This window comes from Acaromyces ingoldii, assembly GCF_003144295.1.
Source record: "Acaromyces ingoldii strain MCA 4198 unplaced genomic scaffold FA10scaffold_5, whole genome shotgun sequence".
In the NCBI taxonomy this organism is placed as follows: domain Eukaryota; kingdom Fungi; phylum Basidiomycota; class Exobasidiomycetes; order Exobasidiales; family Cryptobasidiaceae; genus Acaromyces; species Acaromyces ingoldii.
Window position 1 is genome coordinate 207,418 of NW_020290251.1, and position 21,725 is coordinate 229,142.

At 58.6% G+C, this 21,725-nt stretch overlaps 6 protein-coding genes across 6 annotated transcripts; 2 read left to right on the forward strand and 4 right to left on the reverse strand.

Annotated features, from left to right (window-relative positions):
• Positions 1-678: 678 nt before the first annotated feature.
• On the reverse strand, positions 679-1,547 carry FA10DRAFT_268337 (hypothetical protein). The gene has a single exon (XM_025522286.1). It carries the CDS (start codon positions 1,521-1,523, stop codon positions 813-815), a length of 711 nt encoding a protein of 236 aa, XP_025375312.1. The 5' UTR covers positions 1,524-1,547; the 3' UTR covers positions 679-812.
• A 186-nt stretch (positions 1,548-1,733) lies between these two features.
• FA10DRAFT_233243 (NGP1NT-domain-containing protein) lies at positions 1,734-4,312 on the forward strand (the record flags this gene model as incomplete). The annotated part of the gene is made up of 3 exons (XM_025518940.1): positions 1,734-1,801; positions 1,879-2,713; positions 3,083-4,312. 3 exons carry the CDS (start codon positions 1,734-1,736, stop codon positions 4,310-4,312), a joined length of 2,133 nt encoding a protein of 710 aa, XP_025375313.1.
• Positions 4,313-4,472: 160 nt separating this feature from the next.
• Positions 4,473-6,986, reverse strand: FA10DRAFT_268339 (putative aminopeptidase P, cytoplasmic; the record flags this gene model as incomplete). The annotated part of the gene is made up of 2 exons (XM_025522287.1): positions 4,473-5,458; positions 5,527-6,986. The coding sequence occupies 2 exons, from the start codon at positions 6,984-6,986 to the stop codon at positions 4,834-4,836; spliced, it is 2,085 nt and encodes a 694-aa protein (XP_025375314.1). The 3' UTR covers positions 4,473-4,833.
• Positions 6,987-7,168: 182 nt separating this feature from the next.
• Positions 7,169-8,742, reverse strand: FA10DRAFT_254114 (S-adenosyl-L-homocysteine hydrolase). The gene is made up of 2 exons (XM_025519718.1): positions 8,705-8,742; positions 7,169-8,635 (listed from the first exon to the last, which is right to left on the reverse strand). The coding sequence occupies exons 1-2, from the start codon at positions 8,720-8,722 to the stop codon at positions 7,343-7,345; spliced, it is 1,311 nt and encodes a 436-aa protein (XP_025375315.1). The 5' UTR covers positions 8,723-8,742; the 3' UTR covers positions 7,169-7,342.
• A 144-nt stretch (positions 8,743-8,886) lies between these two features.
• FA10DRAFT_280739 (hypothetical protein) lies at positions 8,887-14,679 on the reverse strand. The gene is made up of 2 exons (XM_025523640.1): positions 14,235-14,679; positions 8,887-14,152 (listed from the first exon to the last, which is right to left on the reverse strand). The coding sequence occupies exons 1-2, from the start codon at positions 14,618-14,620 to the stop codon at positions 8,974-8,976; spliced, it is 5,565 nt and encodes a 1,854-aa protein (XP_025375316.1). The 5' UTR covers positions 14,621-14,679; the 3' UTR covers positions 8,887-8,973.
• Positions 14,680-14,905: 226 nt separating this feature from the next.
• FA10DRAFT_275844 (putative ATP dependent RNA helicase) lies at positions 14,906-21,665 on the forward strand (the record flags this gene model as incomplete). The annotated part of the gene is made up of 2 exons (XM_025523288.1): positions 14,906-17,477; positions 17,543-21,665. Coding segments are annotated over exons 1-2 (6,690 nt in total), but the record flags the coding sequence as incomplete, so codon positions are not given.
• Between the last annotated feature and the right edge of the window lie 60 nt (positions 21,666-21,725).

Consider the following 21,725-nt stretch of genomic DNA (forward strand, 5'->3'; position numbering starts at 1 on the left):
GCAGGCCAAAACAAAATTCGGGCTCTGTGTCCCCAGCAACGCCATTTAATGACCATCTACAGTCTGTCATGAACTTGTGCAGGTTCCAAACGGCATCATTCGCAGGGCAAGCATGTTTTGAAAATTGACAGAGGAGAGAAGTCAATGAGAGTCTGGAGAGAGAGAGAGATACAGGAAAAGGCGACGAGAAAGATGCCGCGTACCAGGCGGAGCTGGTCGGGCTTTCGTACGCCCCGACGTGCTCTGCGTGACAGTGATCGCTTCTGAGTTGAGTTTACCCTCATCAATGTCATCCCCGCTGTTTTCTCATTCCCTCATCTACCTTCCGACAGATGTCAAGAGCGGCGATACCGCCTCGAGACCTTCTCGTCCTCTCGACGCCGCCGTTGGCCTCTGGGTGGAAAGTCAGATGCAGCGAGCTCTAAAATGATATGCACGGACCAGGTATCTTGCCACGCGGGAAAAGAGGGAAGCAGACAAAACAACGTCTCCACGCTGATCACTGTCGCGCCATTTCGCGACGAGTGCTGACGTCAGATTTCTCGCAAATCCTACACCAAGCCTCCGGAGTCTTCAGTGGCATTCTTCTCGACGATCGAAGGAACGCCCACGATGCGCCCCGAGCTCAAGTGCGGCGTCGCCCACGCTACAAACGGAACGATGCAAAGAAGGCGCTGGACGTTTGTGTGAGACTCGTGGTATTCTATTTTTAGTAACAAGAGACTTTGTTTTATGACTTGTGCGCGCGTTGATTCAAACGTCTACAGGATAGCAAGCAAAAAAGAAAGAGAGCAAAGGAGACGAGATGCTGTTCAGGCGGTCACGTTGGTGGCCGAGTGGTCCTTGACGAGCTTCTGAACGGCCGGTTGGGCCGGGTGGGCTTTGAGTTGGGGAGCATCCTCGTCGTCCTCCGAAGATTCCCTCGCCGCCGAAATGGGCGCTTCTCTCGATGACTCAGTGTGCGCCTGAGGCTCTTGTCCGGGAAGCGGCGGTGGTGCAGGTGTGAGACCTTGCATTCCAGCGGCAATGTGCTCCTCGCCGAGGACGCGAAAATATTCTTCGAGCAGATTCACGTTTCTCGAATTGGCCTTCCAGACAGCCAACATGATGTCGCCAGCGATGGGAACGAGACCCACACCAGCACTGACGGCGTTGTTGAAGACCATTTTTCGCACCAGCCAGGATGGAAGCTCGCCGCCGTCTCGAGCTGGCTTAACAACAAGGAACCAGTTGAGGGCTGCGTCCGTGGCATCGCCGACGCCGGGGATGAGGCCGATGATGGCAGTCCACCCAAATCGCAAGCCGCAGATGGAGAATCCCTTATCGAGGTAGTGAGCCCTCCTGGCGACCTTTCGCAACAGCTGCGCCTCCTTCTTCGTCAGGCCGGGTGGCGGTGGACGCTTCCTTCGCTTCTTCTTGCCGTTCTTGTTGGTGTAGAACTCGTAGAAAGGATCCTGAGGTTCGTACTGCTTCGCATGCCGCTCTATGAGCTTTTTGGCAGCTCCCGTCGCCAGAGATGTCATATTGTTGCCACGGCAGCCGGGGAGTAGTGCGCGAGCGGATGAAGACAAAGACCATTCCGACGAGGCGGTGATAACTGGGTTGTGTGGAGCAGAGGCCGGCAGGCACGTGAAAATAAACACGTGATTTCACCTAGAAATTTTTTGCCTCCTTTCCGAGAACGCCTTCTTCTTCTTCCTCTTCAGACCGCAAAGAAAGGCTGCGAGATCAAGATGGGTCTCAAGGTCAAGGGCGGTTCTGACAAGAAGGCGACCTCCTCGAGAGGCGGAAAGGGCATCAAGTTCGTCAAGTGAGTGTATTGGGCTTGTTCTTTATTCAGCCTGAAGCAGCCTGTCTGACAAGATTCCTGTGTTGCAGGGGCGAGAACTTCTATCGAGATGCCAAGCAGGCCAAAAGGGTCAAGCTCCTGGCAAAGAACGGCATTGCCAGCAAGGCCATTCGTGACAAGGACGGAAACATCATCCAGAATGCCGAGTTCCAAAGCAGCGAGGCCAAGCCCGGCCGTGTACAGCCTGATCGGCGGTGGTTTGGCAACACACGTGTCATCTCCCAGGACGCTCTTGACCACTTTCGAACCTCGCTCGGCTCCAAGGTCAATGACCCTTACTCGGTCCTCATGAGGAGAAACAAGCTTCCTATGTCGCTTATTCAAGACGCAAAGACGGGCAAGTCACCCGATCTCACGACGGTCGAGCCCTTCTCCCAGACCTTTGGGCCCGGTGCCCAGCGCAAGCGTCCAAGACTGGACGGGGCAATGGGAAGCTTTGCCGAGCTTGCCGAAAGCAGCGAGATGGCAGGAAAGGCTGCCGAAGACAAGCAAAGAGCAGCTGCAGAGAGGGCTGCAGGGATCGGTCTTGTTTCCGCCGACTCGGAAATTGGAGCGCGGGACCCCAACGACCTATCGTCGGCGAGTGCCTACGACGTCGTGCCTTCGCTGCAGGATGAAATCTACTCCATGCCAGTCACAAGAGGTCGTAGTGAGCCGATCTACAGCAAGGGCCAGTCTCGACGAATTTGGGGTGAGCTGTACAAAGTCATCGACTCTTCCGACGTCGTCATCCACGTCCTCGACGTTCGCGACCCTCTGGGGACAAGGTGCAGGAGCGTCGAAAAGCACATTCGGGACGAGAAACCTCACAAGCATTTAGTCTTTCTCCTCAACAAGGTCGACCTTGTTCCAACTTGGGTCACGGTGAGTTTTGTAACTTCCACTTTCTTCGTGATAGGCCCCACATTCTTGTCAAGGCCCGCCTCTTGTTGCTACCGTGAGGCGGGACTGTTACGAACGTGGAAGATCGACGGCGCCATTGCTTGTCGCCCTCATCGTCAATTTGATTTTGCTTCTTCGGGAGGGAAAACAAATAGACCCACCTTCTCGCCCTTCTCCCGCCATTGAGGGGCAGTTGGTCTGGGAGGGTTGACCTTTGGCGTCGGACTTTTGGAAGAGTTGAGAGTGGAACAAGGATTGCATCTTTGCCAATTTCCACCCTCGTAGTTCTGGGAGGGACATCGCTTCTTTATCAGACGATTTAGGCTGACCCATGTCTTTTTCGCGCTGCAGGCACGCTGGGTGAAGATTCTTTCCAAGGAGTACCCAACATTGGCCTTCCACGCATCGATCAACAACTCTTTCGGAAAGGGTTCGCTGATCCAGCTGCTGCGCCAATTCTCTGTTCTCCACTCTGACAAGAAGCAAATTTCGGTCGGCTTCATTGGCTATCCCAACACGGGCAAGTCTTCGATCATCAACACGCTCAAGAAGAAAAAGGTGTGCAACGTTGCGCCCATTCCCGGCGAGACGAAAGTGTGGCAGTACATTACCCTGATGCGGCGCATCTACCTCGTTGACTGCCCCGGCATCGTTCCCGTCGGTGCCAACGACTCCGAGACAGGCACCGTGCTCAAGGGCGTGGTCCGTGTCGAGAATCTCGAGACACCTGCCGAGCATATACCCGCCCTCATGTCGCGAGTCAAGCCCGAATACCTCAAGCAGACGTACGAGGTCAAATTGTGGACCGACAGCCAGGACTTCCTCGGCCAGCTGGCCAGACGCATGGGCAAGCTTCTCAAGGGCGGCGAGCCGGACTATGAAACGTGCGCCAAGATGGTTCTCAATGATTGGGTCCGCGGCAAAATTCCCTACTTCGTTGCTCCTCCTCTGCCCGAGGTTGCAGCTCAAGGTCAAGATACCAAAGCCAAAGACGTCAAGGGCAAGGGCAAGGCTGTGGCCGAAGGAGAGGTGGATGACACCTCGGCCTTGGACACGGTCGTGCGAAAGAAGAGGGTCAAGGGCGTGGAACAGCCACTGCGACAGATTGCCGTTGTCAACAAGTTCACCCGAGAAGACGTTGACGGTGGTGTACCCGAGGACTTCGATGCGGCCGCCAAGGCTGACGATGTCGACGTGGAAGAGGAGCCCGAGTTCTCCGAAGGAAGTGAAGACGACAACAGCGAAGACGACGATGATGACGATGATGGCGATGACGATGACAATGACGAGCTGGAGGACCTGGCGTGGGAGGACGTTTTCAAGGGCGCCTCGTCGCCTGGCTCTGGCGACGCGACAGCCGCCAGCAAGGCCGAGGAAGAAGAAGTTGAAGAGGAGACGGCGAAGCCAAAGAAGGCGGAGCGCATGAAGACGAACAAACGTAAGGCGGAGAACTTCTACGACAAGGTCAACGTCAAGGGCAAGAACCGCGAGAAGGCGCAGAAGATGCAGGAGCTACAGCGCGAGAAGCGCAAGCAGCGAGCGCCCAAGGTTGGGGCGAATCGCAAGGGCGCTAGACGATGATGGACCATTTCTCATTTTTTCTCTTGTACTTTTAGTCGGCATTCGATCGAGCATTTCACATGTGTAAAACTCTTGTCGGTCCGCTGCTCTGGTCGTCTGAGGGTTCTTGAGGACCGCTTGCTGTCCTCCATGCCTCCAAATTCTTCTTCGCGCAGTGACAGACACCGGAAGTAATTGATTCATTCAGAAGGTATTGTACAAGAAAGGTGATAGGAGTGATGGATGTCTCGAGCGCTTCAGCCTCGACGGGCACAAGAAGCCCGTTGTGGATAGTTATGCTGCCCGACAATATTTTATCAATCTAGCCCAAGTTGTCCCGTCGTACTCTTGCGTGGAAGAAGCGCTGAGTAGACTCTATTTGAGTGGGCCGGAAAAAGAGGATTCTACTGAGATGAAAAGCCTTACTACCATGACGACTCGCAGCCGCACAAACCAGGATCACGAAGGGCAAACCAGGTGCTGATGCTCTCGTTCTTGAAAAAGGGAAACGGTTAAACTTACAAAGGAATCCTCTGACCTGACTACACCCGCGCGCTGCAATGCCTCTTCAACCAGTCGAGTCCTCTGCGGTCACCCATCTTCTCGAGCAACGGCGCCACCTTTTCGTACGTCTCGTCGTGGTAGGCGTTGATCCAATCCCGCTCGTCCTGATAGAGGAGGCTCTGGTCGATCAGGTTGATCTGGTAAGGGCAGAGGGTCAAATGCTCGAAGCCGAGGTAGCCCTTGTTGCCAAAGTTGTTCCTCGTCTCCGCCTTCTTGACCACGACGAGGTTTTCGATCCGAATACCCCAGGAACCGTCCTTGTAGAAGCCTGGCTCGTTGGACAGGATCATGCCCTCCTTGAGCGATGTCTCGTTGAAGACGGCTCGCGTTCCAATGCCCTGAGGGCCCTCGTGAACGTTGAGGAAGTGGCCAACGCCGTGTCCAGTTCCATGTCGGAAATCAAGACCGTCCTGCCACAGGGGTCGACGGGCGAGAGGGTCGAGCAGGTAGCCCGTTGTTCCTTGCGGGAACACAGCTCGGTCAATGGCAATGTGACCCTGGAGTACCCTGGTGAAAGCGCGAATCTCTTCGTCCTTCGGCTTTCCATAGTGCCACGTCCGCGTCACATCCGTCGTGCCGTCGGTGAACTGAGCGCCCGAGTCGCTGTCGATCGCCAGCGTTAGTGGTTGGCTTTGAGAGATCTCCTTGCGAAGAGAGAAAGAGTGACTCACCAGAGGTAGAGCTGCTTGGGGTCAATGTCGGGACAGTCGGCCGGGTTCGGCGAGTAGTGGATGATGGCGCCATTGGAGCCGGTGCTCGAAATGGTGGTGAAGCTGGGGCCCCTGAACTTGTCTTGCTTCTTTCTGCAGTTCTCCAGCTCATCTGCTGCTCGCGACTCGGAGATCTTCTGGCCACTAACGAGCTGCTCCTCGAGCCAGGCAAAGAAGCTGGCCAAGGCTGCGCCGTCTCGAATGTGAGAGTCACGGAAGCCCTGGATCTCGACCTTGTTCTTGATGCTCTTCTGGTCCACAATGATCGATCGATCGATCAAGACCTTTGATGCGCCACCGAGGGCCTCTTGGACGGCCAAGGAGGCCTTCTTGCCGATCAGCACCTTGTCGTCTTGTCCCAGCACCTCATTACCGATAGCTTTGAGATCGGAGTAGAAGTTTTCGTACGGCCGAATCTCGGCGCCCGTTGATGTGACATAGTCCCTCGTCTTCTGGTCCATCTGTCCAGTCGCATCGACATACAAGAGCACCTTGTCAAGGAGGACGATGGTGTAGGCGAAAAAGACGGGATTGTAAGGCACGTCGGAGCCTCGAAGGTTGAAGAGCCAGGCAACCTCGTCGAGCATGTTGGCGACGTAGCCCTTGAGGTGGGAGCCCTTGCCCTTGATTTCGTTGCGCACGTCCTGGATCTTATCGGCGGCTGACCTGCCTGCAATGGCTTCGTCGAGGACAAAGATTGTCTCACTGGGTCGTTTTGGGCGCTGGCTCCCCCACACCTGATCGACGAGGTTCTCCTCGACACCGACAAGCTCAGAGCCGACAGACTCCAAGTCTGCCGAGATGGACCGCGCATCTTCTGCGCTGATCAGCGTCGGGTCCATGCCAATCTTTGACTTTGGTCCGACGTTCTTCGAGAGGTACTCCTGCCAGGTCGGCACGTTGGCCTCGCCCTGCTTCATGAGCTTCCAGACGTCTGGCTGGAGCTGCTGGCCGGCCTGCAAGAAATATCGTCCGTCGGTGAAAAGAGCCGCCTCCTTCTTGCCCACGACGGCGCAGCCGGCCGAGCCGGAAAAGCCGCTGATGTAGCCTCGCCGAAGGTCCGACTCGGCGGGGTATTCACTCGCATGGGCATCCTCCGAGGGCACGACGTACGCTTCGAGGCCGTGCTTGTCCATCAAGTCTCGGAGGGTAGCCACCCGCTGGGTGGTGTCAACCTTGCCCTGACTGACGGCACCCATCTTGTCGCTCTGGTGGTGATGATGATGGTTGTGGTTGTGAAGGCTGCTTCTGCTAAACGGGCGGGCGATAACGCTTTGATCGCCGAGCCTGGCGCGCAAGGCCGACTGGACCGAGGTGCGTGCAAGCGCTATGGTGGAGAGAGAAGAGGCAGTCGAGGGCCTCGCAGCGGCAGCTTGTAGTCGGAGATGGAAAAGTAGAGGCCGCCGAAGGAGCAAGACCATGAAGAAGGAAAAGAGAGATGGAGAACTCGGCTATCGACTTTCTTCATTTGCACACCCATGCGTGCGCGCCCCTCACGCGACGTCGGTCTCCGCGGGCCACGATGCGGTAGAGGAGGAAAAGTCCAAACTCCACCGAAACTCACGCCGACACGGGTTCGCAGACTGAATTGATTTTGGGTTGAATCAAATTGACGGCTTTGTTGAGAAAGCTAGTGATACAATGGATAGAGCGAGAGAGAAAGGAGACACAACTGTTTTTTTTTTGGTGGTGTTCAAGGCAGGACGAGAAAGAGAATGCAGATGTCTAGACGGGAATCAGCCCAGTGTTGAAAGGGCTTGAGCAGCGGGAGCGACGCTTAGTAGCGGTAGTGCTCCGACTTGTAAGGGCCGTCGGCGTTGAGGTCGAGGTAGTCGGCCTGGACCTTGGTCAGCTTCGTCAGCTTGACAGCGACCTTGTCGAGGTGAAGGCGGGCGACCTCCTCGTCGGCAGACTTGGGCAGCATGTAGACCTTGCCAGTCTGGTACTTCTGCTGACCATCGTTGTGCTTCCAGAGCTCAATCTGGGCCAGCGTCTGGTTGCAGAAGGAGAACGACATGATCATCGAGGGGTGTCCCGAAGCACAGCCCAGGTTGACAAGACGGCCGGCAGCGAGGAGGATGATGTGGCGGCCGTTGGCCATGGTGTAGCGGTCCACCTGGGGCTTGACCTCGACCTTCTCCTTGGCGTTCTTGTTGAGCCAGGCGACGTCAATCTCAATGTCGAAGTGGCCAATGTTGCACACGATGGCGTCCTCCTTCATGGCCTCGAAGTGCTTAGCGGTGACAATGTCGCGGCAGCCGGTGGTGGTGACGAAGATGTTGGCCTTGTGGGCCACGTCGTCCATCAGGTCCACCTCGTAGCCGGCCATGGCGGCCTGAAGGGCGTTGATGGGGTCGACCTCGGTGATAATGACGCGGGCGCCGTATCCACGGAGCGACTCGGCGCAGCCCTTGCCGACGTCACCGAAGCCAGCAACGACGGCAATCTTGCCGCCGAGCATGACGTCGGTGGCACGCTTGATGCCGTCGACGAGCGACTCGCGGCAGCCGTAGTAGTTGTCGAACTTGCTCTTGGTCACCGAGTCGTTGACGTTGATGGCGGGCATCTTGAGCGTGCCGCGCTTCATGGCCGTGTAGAGGTGGTGAACACCCGTCGTCGTCTCCTCCGAGACACCCTTGATGCCGGCGAGCAGCTCGGGGTGCTTCTGGTGGACGAGCCAGGTGAGGTCGCCACCGTCGTCGAGGATCATGTTGAGGGGCTCGCCGCCAGGGAAAGCCTTGAGCGTCTGCTCGATGCACCAGTTGTACTCCTCCTCGGTCTCGCCCTTCCAGGCGTAGACGGGGACGCCAGTGGCGGCAATGGCAGCAGCGGCGTGGTCCTGGGTCGAGTAGATGTTGCACGAGGACCAGGTGACCTGGGCACCGAGAGCAACGAGCGTCTCAATGAGGACGGCCGTCTGGATCGTCATGTGCAGGCATCCGGCGATACGCGCTCCAGCGAGGGGCTTCTCGTTGCCGTACTTGGTCCGGAGGGCGACGAGACCGGGCATCTCACCCTCGGCAATCTCAATCTCCTTGCGGCCGAAGGCGGCAAGCGAGATGTCGGCGACCTGAATGACATCACAGCAACTTCAGCAGGGTGCATACCAGCTTGCCTCAAGGCTAGAACGAAAACCCACCTTGTAGTTGTTGGACATTTTCGAGGGATCAAAGAGAGTAGTAGAATTGGTGAGGTGGTGAGAAGAAGTTGAGAACTTTACTGGGCGTTGAAATAAGTTGAATTCCTTAGCCGAGAAACGTGCACCTTTTACTCTGATCTTTTTAGACTTCTTTCTGCCACGTGCTCGACGAAATTGGCTTTCTTCTCACATTCTCTCGTCCGATACAACAGATGATAGCTTGTCTGCAGGGAAAATGATAGTAGTAGCAGTGTAGTGTACAGATGGTATCATCGCCAGCCCATTCCTCGACTCGCTCTTCCACGGGTCCTGGCGCGGCCACCCCAGCCTCCGCCACCGCCTCTTGGCCCTCCGAAACCTCCTCTGCCCCTTGGTGGGAAGCCGCCTGGCCCGCCCATGAGGGGAGTTGATCCTGGCGGAGGTGGTCCCATCGCAAAAGGCGGAGGCTGCAGCGCCGCTGGACCTCCTCCATGCAGGGGTGGGCCAGGACCGGGGCCGGGGCCCATGCCCATCGGCGGCATGCCTGAGAAATTGCCGTGCGCAAACGGCGGTGGTGCTGGACCGAATCCTTCGTCTTCGACCCTTCTTCCTTCGCGATCCCGCGCTCGATCTCTCCAATCTCGATCTTTGCCTCGGTCGTGCTGCTGCTGCTGTTGTTGTTGCTGCATCGCTGCTTCCCTTTCCCTGTCTCTCTCACGTATGCTTTCGCGCAGCGCTTCCCTCTCTCGCATCCTCTCTCGCTCCCTTTCTCGGTCCCTCTCCCTCTCCTTTTCCCGCTCTCTGAGCCGCTCTCTGTCTCGCTCGGTTTCTCGCTCTCGGTCCCTCTCTTCCCTATCCCTGCCGCTGGACAACTCGCGATCTCTCTCACGGTCCCGCTCCCGTTCTCTCTCCCGTTCTCTTTCGCGCTCGCGCTCCCTCTCGCGTTCCCGTTCGCGCATCCTCGCTGGACCTTTGGGCACATTGGCAAAGTCATTGAGGTTGTTGACCGCCTTTCCCGATCCCAATGTCGACGTCACTTTCGGTGGAGAGGGCACTGCCAGGTTGGACGGCGGCTGCACTCCAGGCGTCGCTTCTTGAGAGTCTCGTCGTTCACCTGCCGTGGCATCGCCCGTCTCTCCAGGGGTCAAAGACTCTGAGAACGAAGCAGGCACTGGCGTGAGGCCAGCAACCGCAGACGCGCCACCTTCGAACGGGGGAGAGGTTGCGCTGCCAGCGGAAAGGCTGCTCGATGGTCGACGATGTCGATTCAAAACGACGTCTTGAGATCCACCGGCCGGTGCAGGAGGCGGCACGGCTCGAGCGCTCGGCTGGTATGTCGCACTAGTGCCCGCAACCGCATTCATCGGTGGCGAAGTGGCCGACGTTGAGGTGAACGCACCGGTGCTGCTGCTGACAAGTGCCTTTGGGCCTCGAGGTGGATTGAAACCTTGAGGTGCGGGCGGCGACTGGGCTCGCGATGCAAAGCTGCGAGGAACAGCAGGACCGCCAACTGTACTGGCTTGGCCAGAGGTGGAGCGGACCGGAGAAAATCCAAAAGCGCGCGGGCTTGGAGGCTCGGCAGAGGTAGTAGAAGATCTGTTGAGCTGCGATTGCGAAGGGCGCGGAGGCCACATGGAGCGCTCTTCACTTGGTGTGTTTTCCTGCCCGATAGAGGACGCTTGAGGGAGCGTCGATGCCTCGGTGTCATTAGTCGATGAGGAGCGAGGCACATTGACCGCAAGGACGGGGGCAGGAGGCGGAGGCGGCACGAAGGAGGACGCGTCGCTTTGCTGCTGCTGACGTGATTGAGGAAGGGGAGGCTCTTGAGGTTGGGGAACAGGGGGCACTGGCGGAGTGCTAGCAGACGACGGGAAGTGGAAGCCCATCGGGTTCGTCGTTGGCGTGGACACAGGGGTGCGATCGAAAATGGGCTTGTCGGGCGAGGCAGGCGTGGTCACAGAAGGCGTCAATGGCGTGGCAGGCGTCAGAGGCCCACTGTTGCCGGCAGTGTTGGCCGAGGTACGGCGCTCTGCCAAGCGCTTCTTGTAGTCGGCCAACGAGAGCTTTTGCTTTGGCATTTCTGCCACCTTTGGAAGCGGCGGCGGCCGAGACGGTTCTTCGGCCGCCGGGACCTCTTGGGACACTTGCCAAGGTTGCGCAGGCGTTGGACTGGCACCTCTTTCAAAGGCGGGAGAGACACGAGAAACACGACGGTTCGAGGTGGAGCCCTCACCCTCAGCATCGCTTTCCTCACTCGAGGCAGCTTGACGGTGACGTTTGGCCTTCTTTGACGAGGAGGGGCGGTCGACAGCAGAGGACGAAGTTCGTCTCTTCTGCCGACGAGGTACTGACTCAGATCCTCGTCGAGGACCTTGCGAGTCGTCACTCTGCCCAGGATCGTCTCTGCCCTCGTCGTCGTCGTCATCGGGACCAGATGTCTCACTGTCTCCATCCAGTTCGGCGAGCGCCTGCTTGCGTTTGTCATCGGCTCGGCGCTTGCGTTCTGCGTCCCTTTCCCTTCTTTCGGGCACTGTCCTTCTGGACTTGGAGCGCTTGCTACGTGATCTGGTGACCTCGTCTTCCTCGTCCTCCTCGTCCGAAACACCCTGGTCTCTGTCGACGCTCCTCTCGCCTTCCTCCTCGTCTTCTTCATCTTCAGGTGCAGATGTCAAAGGAGAACTCGGAGGCACAGCACGGCTCGAGTCGCGGCGTCGACGACTGTCCTTGACTTGAGCTGCTGCTTCCTCCTCCTCATCACTGAACCATCTGTCTCTCTTGGAGGCCTTTGCCTTGACCGATTTCGCAGCTTTTGAAGCGCCCTTTCGCTGTGGCATTTGTGACTGCTTCCTGAGCTGCTGCTGCTTGCGCTTCTTCTCGCTCCGAGCTCCTTTGGCTCGGCCCGAGGGATCAGCGTCGGCGTCTGCATCCGCATCCGACTCCTCGCCGCCCGAATATGTGGCCTTGAGTCTGGTCCCCGACACGCGCTTCTTCAAGGGAAGCAAGGTGTGAGAGTCATGGTCTTCGAAGCCAAGCTTGCCCGAGGCGCCCATCACTTTGGTAAGATCGACGTCCATCGCAACAACGGCATCGTCGTCGCCCTCGTCTTGGCTTCCATCCGACAGCGGCTCGGTGGCAGAAGACGCTTGTGAGTCCATCTCAACGTCATCGTCGACCCTCTGCTCATCAGCCGACCCTCCTTCGACCATGCTTTCCTCATCGCCTTCCTCATCCTCGTCCTCCCCGTCTTCGTCCACGGCATCGTCAGCCTCGTCGTGGGCCCCGCGCCGTCTTTCTTCGAGTGCTCGGACGAAGTCGCTCTCAGACACCAGACCGACCTTTGCACCCAGCAGGCGCTTGAAGGGGACCCCCAAGCTCTCATAATTCTTGTCCTCATTCGGGCTGGGTGGCGTCGGCGGCATGGCGAGGGGCCTCCACCATCGTTTGGCGCCGACAAGTGGCGAGAAGTCGGGCTGGCGGATCTTGCGGTGTGACTTGGTGCCGGGCATCACGACGTTGAGGAGCGCCATGCCCTGCGCCAGGCGGAGCATCTGGGCAATGGCGCAGTCCTGCCGCTTGGCATTGTGCGAACTCGCTCCTCCGCCTTGGCCGGCTGGCGCGGCGGCGGACCCAATGCATGCGCACAAGCTCGAACCGAGAAGCACAGCCAAGACGGCATTCATCTTCTCACTAAAGACGGTGCATGCGTAGGGAAAGTCGCCTCGCTCAGCAAGGAGGGCCAGAGCTGCGTCCCTTCTCTCACGCTCGGCCACCCGAGTGTTGGACGAGAACGACTGAGGCCTGCCACCGCGACCTCCTGTCTCCCTATGATTGTGGCCGTTGTAGCTGGCATCCAGAAGACCCAGCGCTGGATTCTTGACCAATTGGGGGAGCAGGTGCACTATATGAGCGTCGTCCCACTCCCAGCCGAGAGTGATTTCGTGGGTTCGCGGAATGTCTGCAATGGCAAAGATACCAAAGAGGAGCTCAGGTTCCGAGTCTGGCGTACGCCGGAGCAAAATGGGCCGCAGAACCGCATTGGGATGGCAGCTGGATCGTGCGAATCTGGCCTCGGTACCGAAGCGTCGAGCGTCAATGGCCAGATTCAAGGGCGGGGGAAAGAGGTGGACATGGGGCTTGGTGGCCCCCACGGCTGCGTACTGGTTGAGAGGCTCGCGTCGATAGCGATCCGCGGTGAGGAGCTCACCGCGGTATTCGGCAATGAAGCAGCCGGCTGGGATGCTGGCATCAGCAAAGAGGCCGTGCATGACGGGCCTGGAGAACATCTTGGAGGCGGACCACGGCCTCTGCGGCTCGCTGGGCAGTGGCGCGATGGTCAAGATTGAGTTGAAGATGCCCGACGATGCCTGCTCGGAGATCTGCTTGACGTATGTCCGCTGCGTTGCCTGGAACAGGCCCTCCTCGAGACCGACCATCTCAACGGGAACGCATTCCTTGCCCACAGCCGAGATTCCCATGCCATAGGCTGTAACCGAATCGGGCAGAGGCGTAGCAGATGCGCCACGATCATCGCCACTGCCCGTCGCCGCTGCACCTTCTGCATCCTCGTTCGGGCTGTCAAACTTGTCTCTCTCCCTTTCGCCCTCCAGCAACGAGGCCGGCTGATGGGCGAGCTTGAACTTCTTGCCCACCACAGGTACGACGAGTCTGTTTCCAGAACCTCGGTGAGCCTTGATAGGTGACCCTCCGTGCTCATAGTCGATCATGGCCGAAGCGAGGGCTGACAGGACTTGTGCCTCGGCGACCACATTCTTCGCTGCCGGCGTGTACTCAATATGCCACGCCTCAAGGCGGTCCAGACCTTCGCCATCATCGAAGCGATCGGCAATGTTGGCCGCTGTGTTTGCAAAGGGTGTCTTTCGCGCTGGTGTTGAGGCTGCCGTCCTGGCAGAGGAAGAGATGGAGCCACCTTTGCGTTTGTGCGACTTGGATGCCGCCTGCGCACTCAGTGGGCCTGCGTCCGCCTGATCCGAGAAAGATGTGTTGGAGAGATCGAGCTGTTGCGAGGGCTTCCTCGCGCGCGAGAGACTGCCGTTGCTCTGGCCTGCTGCTGCCAGAGCTCCCTCCAGACCATGAGCTGAGCCCGTCGGGTCGTCTCCCTCCATCCATCTCCCTTGCTCTGAAATCGAGTTGCTGTGGGCCAGGTGGACATCTGAGGCTTCAGGATAGGGCGGCTCGCGGAACTCGACACTTGCGCCTACCGACGCGGACGACAGGCTCTGGCGACGAAGGGAGCGTTCAGCTGCTACCTTGCGCATCTCTGCCTCTCTCCTCCGCTGCTGGTGCGCCTTGGCAAAACCGACGTCGACAGGCCGAGGCTCGCATTGCTCGCAATGGTACTCCTCTGGAACACTGGCCTGCGACATGCCAAAGCAGGCGCAGTGCTGCCACACGAGGCAGCGATCGCATTGAATGGTGAAGCCATCGTCGTCGTCGCATTCACAGATGCACCTATAGGAAAAGTCAGCTTCCAGTCAGCCCGTCGAGTATGGCGCGCGCGAGGGAGAGAAGTATCAGAGAATGTTACACGCACCTGATGATGCCACCATCGTCCTCTTCGCCCTCTCCTGCTGCCGCGGCTCCGACTTCTTCGTTGCCTGTCCCAAAGTCTGGTCCAGCCGCGTTATCCTCTTGGCTGTAGATGCCATCCATCCTATCAGAGCTCTTCGCGTCGCTGGACGTCATTGATGGCAGGCGATCGCTTGATTCTGGTTCTCGTGGATCGCTTCGGATGTCGAATGCGACGCCATGCTGCTGCTGCTGCTGCTGCTGCCGTTCAGGATAAGACGGCGAAGCGTGGCCGTGGTCGGCGCCGTCATGGCTAACGTATGTGCCTGGTGGGATGCCCCGCCGGGTCCCTTCGCCGCCTGCGAGACCGCCGCTTGCACCACCTGCTTCTGTCGGAGGCCCAAAGGCCATGGCTTCCTAGGGACGCCTTCCTCGCTCTCGACGTCGATCGACGAAGGTGGTGATGGTGGTGAGCGCGCCTCGAAAATTTGCCACGCGCGAAAAGGCAAGAAAAAATCTCGAAAATGCATCCAGCTACGCACCGACGACGCTGCGTCGTCGCTTTCTTCCTTCTTCTCTCGCCCATTACCACACATCGGCACTCGACGTTGCTGCTGCTGCTGCTGCTGTTGGCTTGGCCCGATTGGAAGCGAATCGAACCAGCACAGCGACGCACGGACGGAAGAGGGGCCTGCACACGATGCCGCCCAAGAAGCCGGACCTGTCCGGGTACCAGTACTCGGCCATCTCGTCGCTCGTCACCCAAACCGACCGACGCTTCGTCCAGCGAAACGAAAATGAGCCCACGGGCGAGGGCGAGTCGCTGGCCGGCAGAATAGATGTCAAGCAGATGGGATCGCGGGCAGGCAGGGAGCAGATCAAGGATCTGGACAAGAAGAAGAAGAAAGCTGAAGCTGACGAATGGCATCGCATCAAGAAAAAGGCGGCGCCCGCCGCGGCAACAACTGCGTCGAATGGACGGCAGTACGCAGATATTCTCGCAGCCACCGCCGACCTCGAGGGGCTCAACTACACACCCCGGACGGCTGAGACACGGGAGATGTACGAGCTGATTCTCAACATCATCGTGCAGGCCCTGGGCGATCAAAGTGGCGAGATTATCTGCTCAGCTGCCGACTCTGTCATCGAGGTTCTCAAGGACGACGAGCTCAAGGACTTTGACAAGAAGAAGGAGTGCGAGGAAGTCGTGGGCAACTTGTCGGAAGAAGCCTTTGGTCAGCTCGTCAACCTGTCGAAGAAGCTGACCGACTACGAAGAGGATGCGGGTGCCCAGGGTGGCGATCCAGACGCGGACAGAGGCATTGGTGCCATCGATGAGGACACGGGCGTGGCCGTCATGTTTGACAACGATGAGGACGGGAGCGACGATGAAGAGGAGACCTACGTAGTCCGTGAAGAGTCAGACGATGACGATGACGAGGCAGGCGATGAAGATGATGCCAGAGAGGGGCCCGATGGTGCTGCTGGTGTGGACGAGAGTGCTGCCGGCACCGACGCAGTCAGGATTGGCGATTCAGCTTCTGGATCATCCAGCAAGCGGAAAAAGGGGCAGGAGGGTCTCGTCTCTGCCCATGACATTGACGCTTTCTGGCTGCAGAGACTCGTTTCCAAGCACTACCCCGACGCCCACGAAGCCACAGAAAAGGCAAATGCGGCCATGGACCTGTTGTCTTCGGAGAGCAACGTGCGCGATTGCGAAAACGGGCTCATGGAGCTCTTTGACTATGACAAGTTCGAGGCTGTCGAGGTGCTGATTAAGCACCGCGACCTGGTCGTATGGTGCACCAAGCTTGCGAGGGCCGACGAGGAGGAAAAGGTCAACATCGAGGTAGCGATGCGAGAAAGGGGCCTCGGCTGGATCCTCCGCGAGCTGCGTGGTGGTGGTGGCGATGGTCCTTCGACATCAGCTGCGGCCCGAGGCGGCATGGTGCCCATGGACCTGGACGACGAGGCAAAAGCGCGCGCGCGAAAGATTACCACGAAAGCGACGCTCGCGCCGGGCACCACGGTGGCTCCTCGCAAGGGCGTTGACCTGGAAGCGATGGCCTTTAGTCAGGGAGGGCACCTCAACTCCAATGCAAAGGTCCGACTTCCCGAGGGCAGCTTTAAGCGATCAAAGAAGGGCTATGAAGAGATCCACGTCCCAGCACCCGTCAAGAAGACGGTTCCCGACGAGGAGATTGTCCCCATCGCCAGCTTGCCCGTTTGGGCCCAGGCCGCTTTCCCTGGAGCTACTTCGCTGAACCCGGTCCAGTCGCGCTGCTACCCCGTGGCATTTGGCGAAGACGACCCCATGCTGTTGTGCGCGCCTACAGGTGCAGGCAAGACCAACGTGGCCATGCTCACCATCCTTCACGAGATTGGCAAGCACCGCGACGAGAAGACGGGCCAATTGGACCTCAACAGCTTCAAAATCGTCTACGTTGCTCCCATGAAGGCCCTCGTCGCCGAGCAGGCCGCCAACTTTCGGGATCGACTGGCGCCCTTTGGCATCGTGTGCAACGAGCTGACGGGCGACAGCCAGCTGACAAAGGCGCAGATTGCCGAAACGCAGATCATCGTCACGACGCCAGAAAAGTGGGATGTCATCAGCAGAAAGAGCTCCGACACATCCTACACCAACCTCGTCCGCCTCATGATCGTCGACGAGATCCACTTGCTGCACGATGACCGAGGGCCAGTGCTGGAGAGCATCATTGCCCGCACTATTCGTCGCATGGAGCAGCTCAACGAGCCCGTCCGTATCGTCGGTCTGAGCGCGACGCTTCCCAACTACAAGGACGTGGCTACCTTCCTGCGCGTCAACCCCAAAAAGGGCCTCTTCTACTTTGAGGCGTCCTATCGACCCTGCCCGCTCAAGCAAGAGTACGTGGGTATCACAGAGAAGAAGGCCATCAAGCGGTTCCAGGTCATGAACGAAGTCACCTACGAAAAGACGCTGGACCAGGCCGGCAAGAACCAGGTGCTCATCTTTACGCACTCGCGAAAAGAGACGGCCAAGACGGCAAAGTTCATTCGCGACCGAGCTATGGAGAATGACACACTCTCAAGCTTCCTGCCCCAGAGCTCGGCCAGCCGCGAGGTATTGCAGACAGAGCTGGAAAACGTCAAGGATCCCAATCTGCGAGACGTGCTTCCGTACGGATTCGGCATCCACCACGCCGGCATGTCGCGACCCGACCGTCAGCTCGTCGAAGACCTCTTCCGAGATGGCCACCTCCAGGTTCTCGTCTCAACAGCAACTTTGGTGAGTGCTGCTGGTCTGTCATGATATTCGCTTCTGTCCTTGTACTGATGGTCATTTGATGGCAGGCCTGGGGAGTTAATTTGCCGGCACACACGGTCATCGTCAAGGGCACGCAGATCTACAACCCTGAGAAAGGCCGATGGTGCGAGCTCTCACCCCAAGACATGCTTCAGATGCTTGGACGCGCTGGACGGCCGCAGTACGATACGTTTGGCGAAGGTATCATCATCACCAACCACGGCGAGCTGCAGTATTACCTCAGCCTGCTCAATCAGCAATTGCCCATCGAGTCGCAGCTCGTGTCCAAGCTCGCCGACAATCTCAATGCTGAGATCGTCCTGGGAACGATTCGCAACCGAGACGAGGCGGTTGCATGGCTGGGCTACACGTACCTCTACGTCCGCATGCTTCGCTCTCCTTCCTTGTACAGCGTCACGGCCGACTACGCTGAGGACGACGCATTCCTGGAGCAGAAGCGCGCTGACATTGTGCACTCCGCTGCTGCCCTGCTCGAAAAGTGCGGCCTTGTCCGCTACGACCGCAAGACTGGACAATTTACGACAAACGAGCTCGGGCGGATCGCTTCGCACTACTACATCACTCATTCGAGCATGGCGACCTACAACCAGCACCTTCGCCCACACCTGGGCCTCATTGAGATGCTGCGCATCTTTGCCCTCTCCGACGAATTCAAGCACCAGGTTGTGCGACAGGACGAGAAGCTCGAAGTGGGCAAGCTGCTCGAGCGGGTTCCTGTGCCAGTCAAAGAGACGCTCGATGATGCGGCGGCAAAGGTCAATGTTCTTCTCCAGACTTGGATCTCGCAGCTGAAGCTTGAGGGTTACGTCTTGGCTGCCGACATGGTCTACGTGACGCAATCGGCAGGGCGCATTCTGAGGGCTCTCTTCGAGATTTGCGTCAAGCGAGGCTACGCAAGGCTCAGTCATGTCGCTCTGGACCTCTGCAAGATGGTTGATAGCCGACAGTGGAGATCGATGACCCCTCTCCGACAGTTCAAGGGCGTTCCTGCCGACCTGGTTCGAAGATTGGAGCGAAAAGAGTACCCCTGGGCCAGACTGCGAGATCTGGAGCCAAATGAGATTGGCGAACTTATCGGCTTGCCAAAGGCCGGACGACTTGTCCATCGACTTGTCAACCAGTTCCCTCGTCTGGAGCTCCAGGCCTTCTTCCAGCCCGTCACACGCTCGCTCCTGCACGTCCAGCTCACGATCACGCCCGACTTCCAGTGGGACGAACGTATCCATGGAGGCGCACAGGCGTTCCACATCCTCGTCGAGGACGTGGACGGCGAGGTCATCCTGTTCCACGACACCTTTGTTCTCTTCAAGCGGTATGCTGAAGAAGAGCATACAATTACCTTCACCGTCGCCATGACCGACCCGGTGCCGCCCAACTACTTTATCAGCGTCGTCAGCGATCGATGGCTTCAGTCTGAAGTGCGGCTGCCCATCTCCTTCAAGAATCTTATTCTGCCCGAGAAGTTCCCGCCTCATACGCCCCTGCTCGACCTGCAGCCGCAACCGGCATCAGCACTGGGAGACTCATACGAGGGCAAGCTCACGCAGCTCAACAAGATCCAGACGCAGACCTTCCACGCCCTGTACGGGACTGACGATGGTGTCTTTGTTGGTGCGCCTACGGGGAGTGGCAAGACGCTCTGTGCTGAGCTTGCTCTTCTTCGTCTGTGGAACAACAAGGGTCAAGGCAAGAGCAGGGCTGTGTGCCTGGTCCCGTACGAAGTCATGGTCGCTCCGCGAGTGACGGAGTGGAAGCAGCGCTTCGCCTCTCGAAACGTCGAAATCGCGGCTCTCACCGGTGAGACGAGCGCAGACCTGCGACTTCTCGAGCTGGCCGACGTGATTGTTGCCACGCCCGAGCACTGGGACGTCCTGTCGAGGCGATGGCGGCAACGGAAGAACGTGCAGTCGGTCAGTCTGTACATTGCTGACGAGGTGCAAATGCTTGGCGACTGGAAGGTGGGACCAACTTATGAGGTAGTTCTGTCGCGAGCGAGGTTTGTGGCTGCCCAGACAGGCAACGCCACCCGTTTCGTCGCTCTGTCCGTGCCTCTCGGCAATGCTCGTGACTTGGGTGACTGGCTCGGAGTGTCCAGCGCAAACGTCTTCAACTTCTCACCCAGCGCACGACCTGTGCCGCTCGAGGTGCACCTGCAGAGCTTCAACATCCCCCATTTCCCCTCGCTCATGGTCGCCATGGCCAAGCCTGCATACCTGGCCATTGTCGAACAGGCTCCAGCTGGCGCCCCCGTCCTTGCATTCGTGCCCTCGAGACGGCAGGCCATTCTCACGGCCAACGACCTCTTGGCTTATGTCGTTGCAGACGGCAACCGCGACGACGAAGAGGAACTATCCTCCCAGTCGCGCTTCTGCAACATCGAGGCCGCTGAGCTCAAGCCGCATCTCGATCGTATTCAGGACAGTGAGCTCGCCGAAGTGCTCCAGTACGGCATCGGCTACTACCACGAAGGCCAGTCGCGCAGCGACAAGCGCATCGTCGAGCGTCTCTTCCAGGCGGGCGCGATCCAGGTCGTCATTGCCTCCAAGGAGACAGCGTGGAGCATGCCGCTGCAAGCGCACCTGGTGCTCATCATGAGCGTGCAATCCTACGACGGCAAGGAGCACCGCTATGTCGACTACCCCTTGACCGATGTGCTACAGATGATGGGGCGAGCCCTCGTTCCCGCCGGAGACGCCGATGACGGCGACGATGATGGGGACAATAGGGCCCGCTGCGTGCTCCTGTGTCAGCAGACTCGCAAGGACTACTTTAAGAAGTTCTTGGGCGAGGGCCTGCCGATCGAGAGCCGGCTGCACGCCTTTGCGCACGACTTTTTCAACGCCGAGATAGTGGCGAGGACGATCGACGACAAGCAAAGCGCCGTCGACATTCTCACATGGACGCTCATGTATCGCAGGCTGCAGCAGAACCCACAAGCATACAATTGCCAGGGCACGACGATGCAACACATTGGCGACTTCCTCTCGGATCTCGTCGAGACCACGCTGGCCGACCTCGAAAGTGCAAAGTGCATCGCGATCGAAGACGAGATGGACGTCGCACCCCTGAATCTGGGCATGATTGCCAGCTTCTACAATGTCTCGTACGTCACCGTCGATGTGTTCAACATGTCGCTCAAGGAGCGGACCAAGCTCCGCGGCCTGCTCGAGATCGTTTCGTCAGCCGCCGAATTCGAGGATGTGCCGATCCGGCAGCACGAGGACGTCGTGCTGCGACGCATCTACGATCGCGTCCCCCACAAGCTCGACAAGGTCAACTTCAACAGCCCCTACCACAAGGTGTTTGTGCTCCTTCAGGCTCACTTTGCGCGCATGACGCTCCCCACCGATCTGGCAGCGGACCAGCGAGGGGTGCTGCAAAAGGTCCTCAACCTGCTCTCGGCCTGTGTCGACGTGATGAGCTCCAATGCGTTCCTGAACGCAATCGTGGCCATGGAGCTGAGTCAGATGTGCGTCCAAGCCGTCTGGGATCGCGACTCGCCGCTGCGCCAGGTGCCCCACTTTACGCAAGACGTCATCGCGCGATGCCATGCCCTGGGCATCGAAGACAGCGTCTATGCGCTGTCGGATGCGCTGCCGGACATGGACGACGCCGGGCGGGACAAGCTGCTGCAGATGGACAAGCGCCAAGTGGCCGACGTGGCCCGATTCACCAACTCGTATCCCTACGTCGACGTCACGTTCGAGGTCCAGGAGGCCGAGTCGCTCGTGTCTGGCTCGCCCATCACACTCCAGGTGGAGCTGCGCCAGGACGACGACGACGAAGACGAAGACGAAGACGACGAAGCAGATGACGGCGGCGACGAGGTGGACCCAACGGTGGTTGCGCCCTTCTACCCTAACAAGAAGCTCTGCAACTGGTGGCTCATCGTCGGTGACCCGGGCACACGCAACCTGCTGGGCATCAAGCGAATCACGCTCACGAGGAAGAAGCTCGCCGTCAAGCTCGACTTTACGCTGCCCAAGGGACGCCACGAGCGTCTGAAGCTCTTCCTCATGGCCGATGGCTACCTCGGCGCAGATCGAGAACTGGCGCTCCCTGCCCTCGACGTGGCCGAAGGCGAGGACAGCGACGAGGACAGCGACGAGGAGGAAGATGACGAAGAAGAGGAAGAAGGAGAAGAGGATGGTGATGAAGAGATGAAGGAAGCGTAGTAGTCCTGCCCTATCGTATTGCAATGTACATACA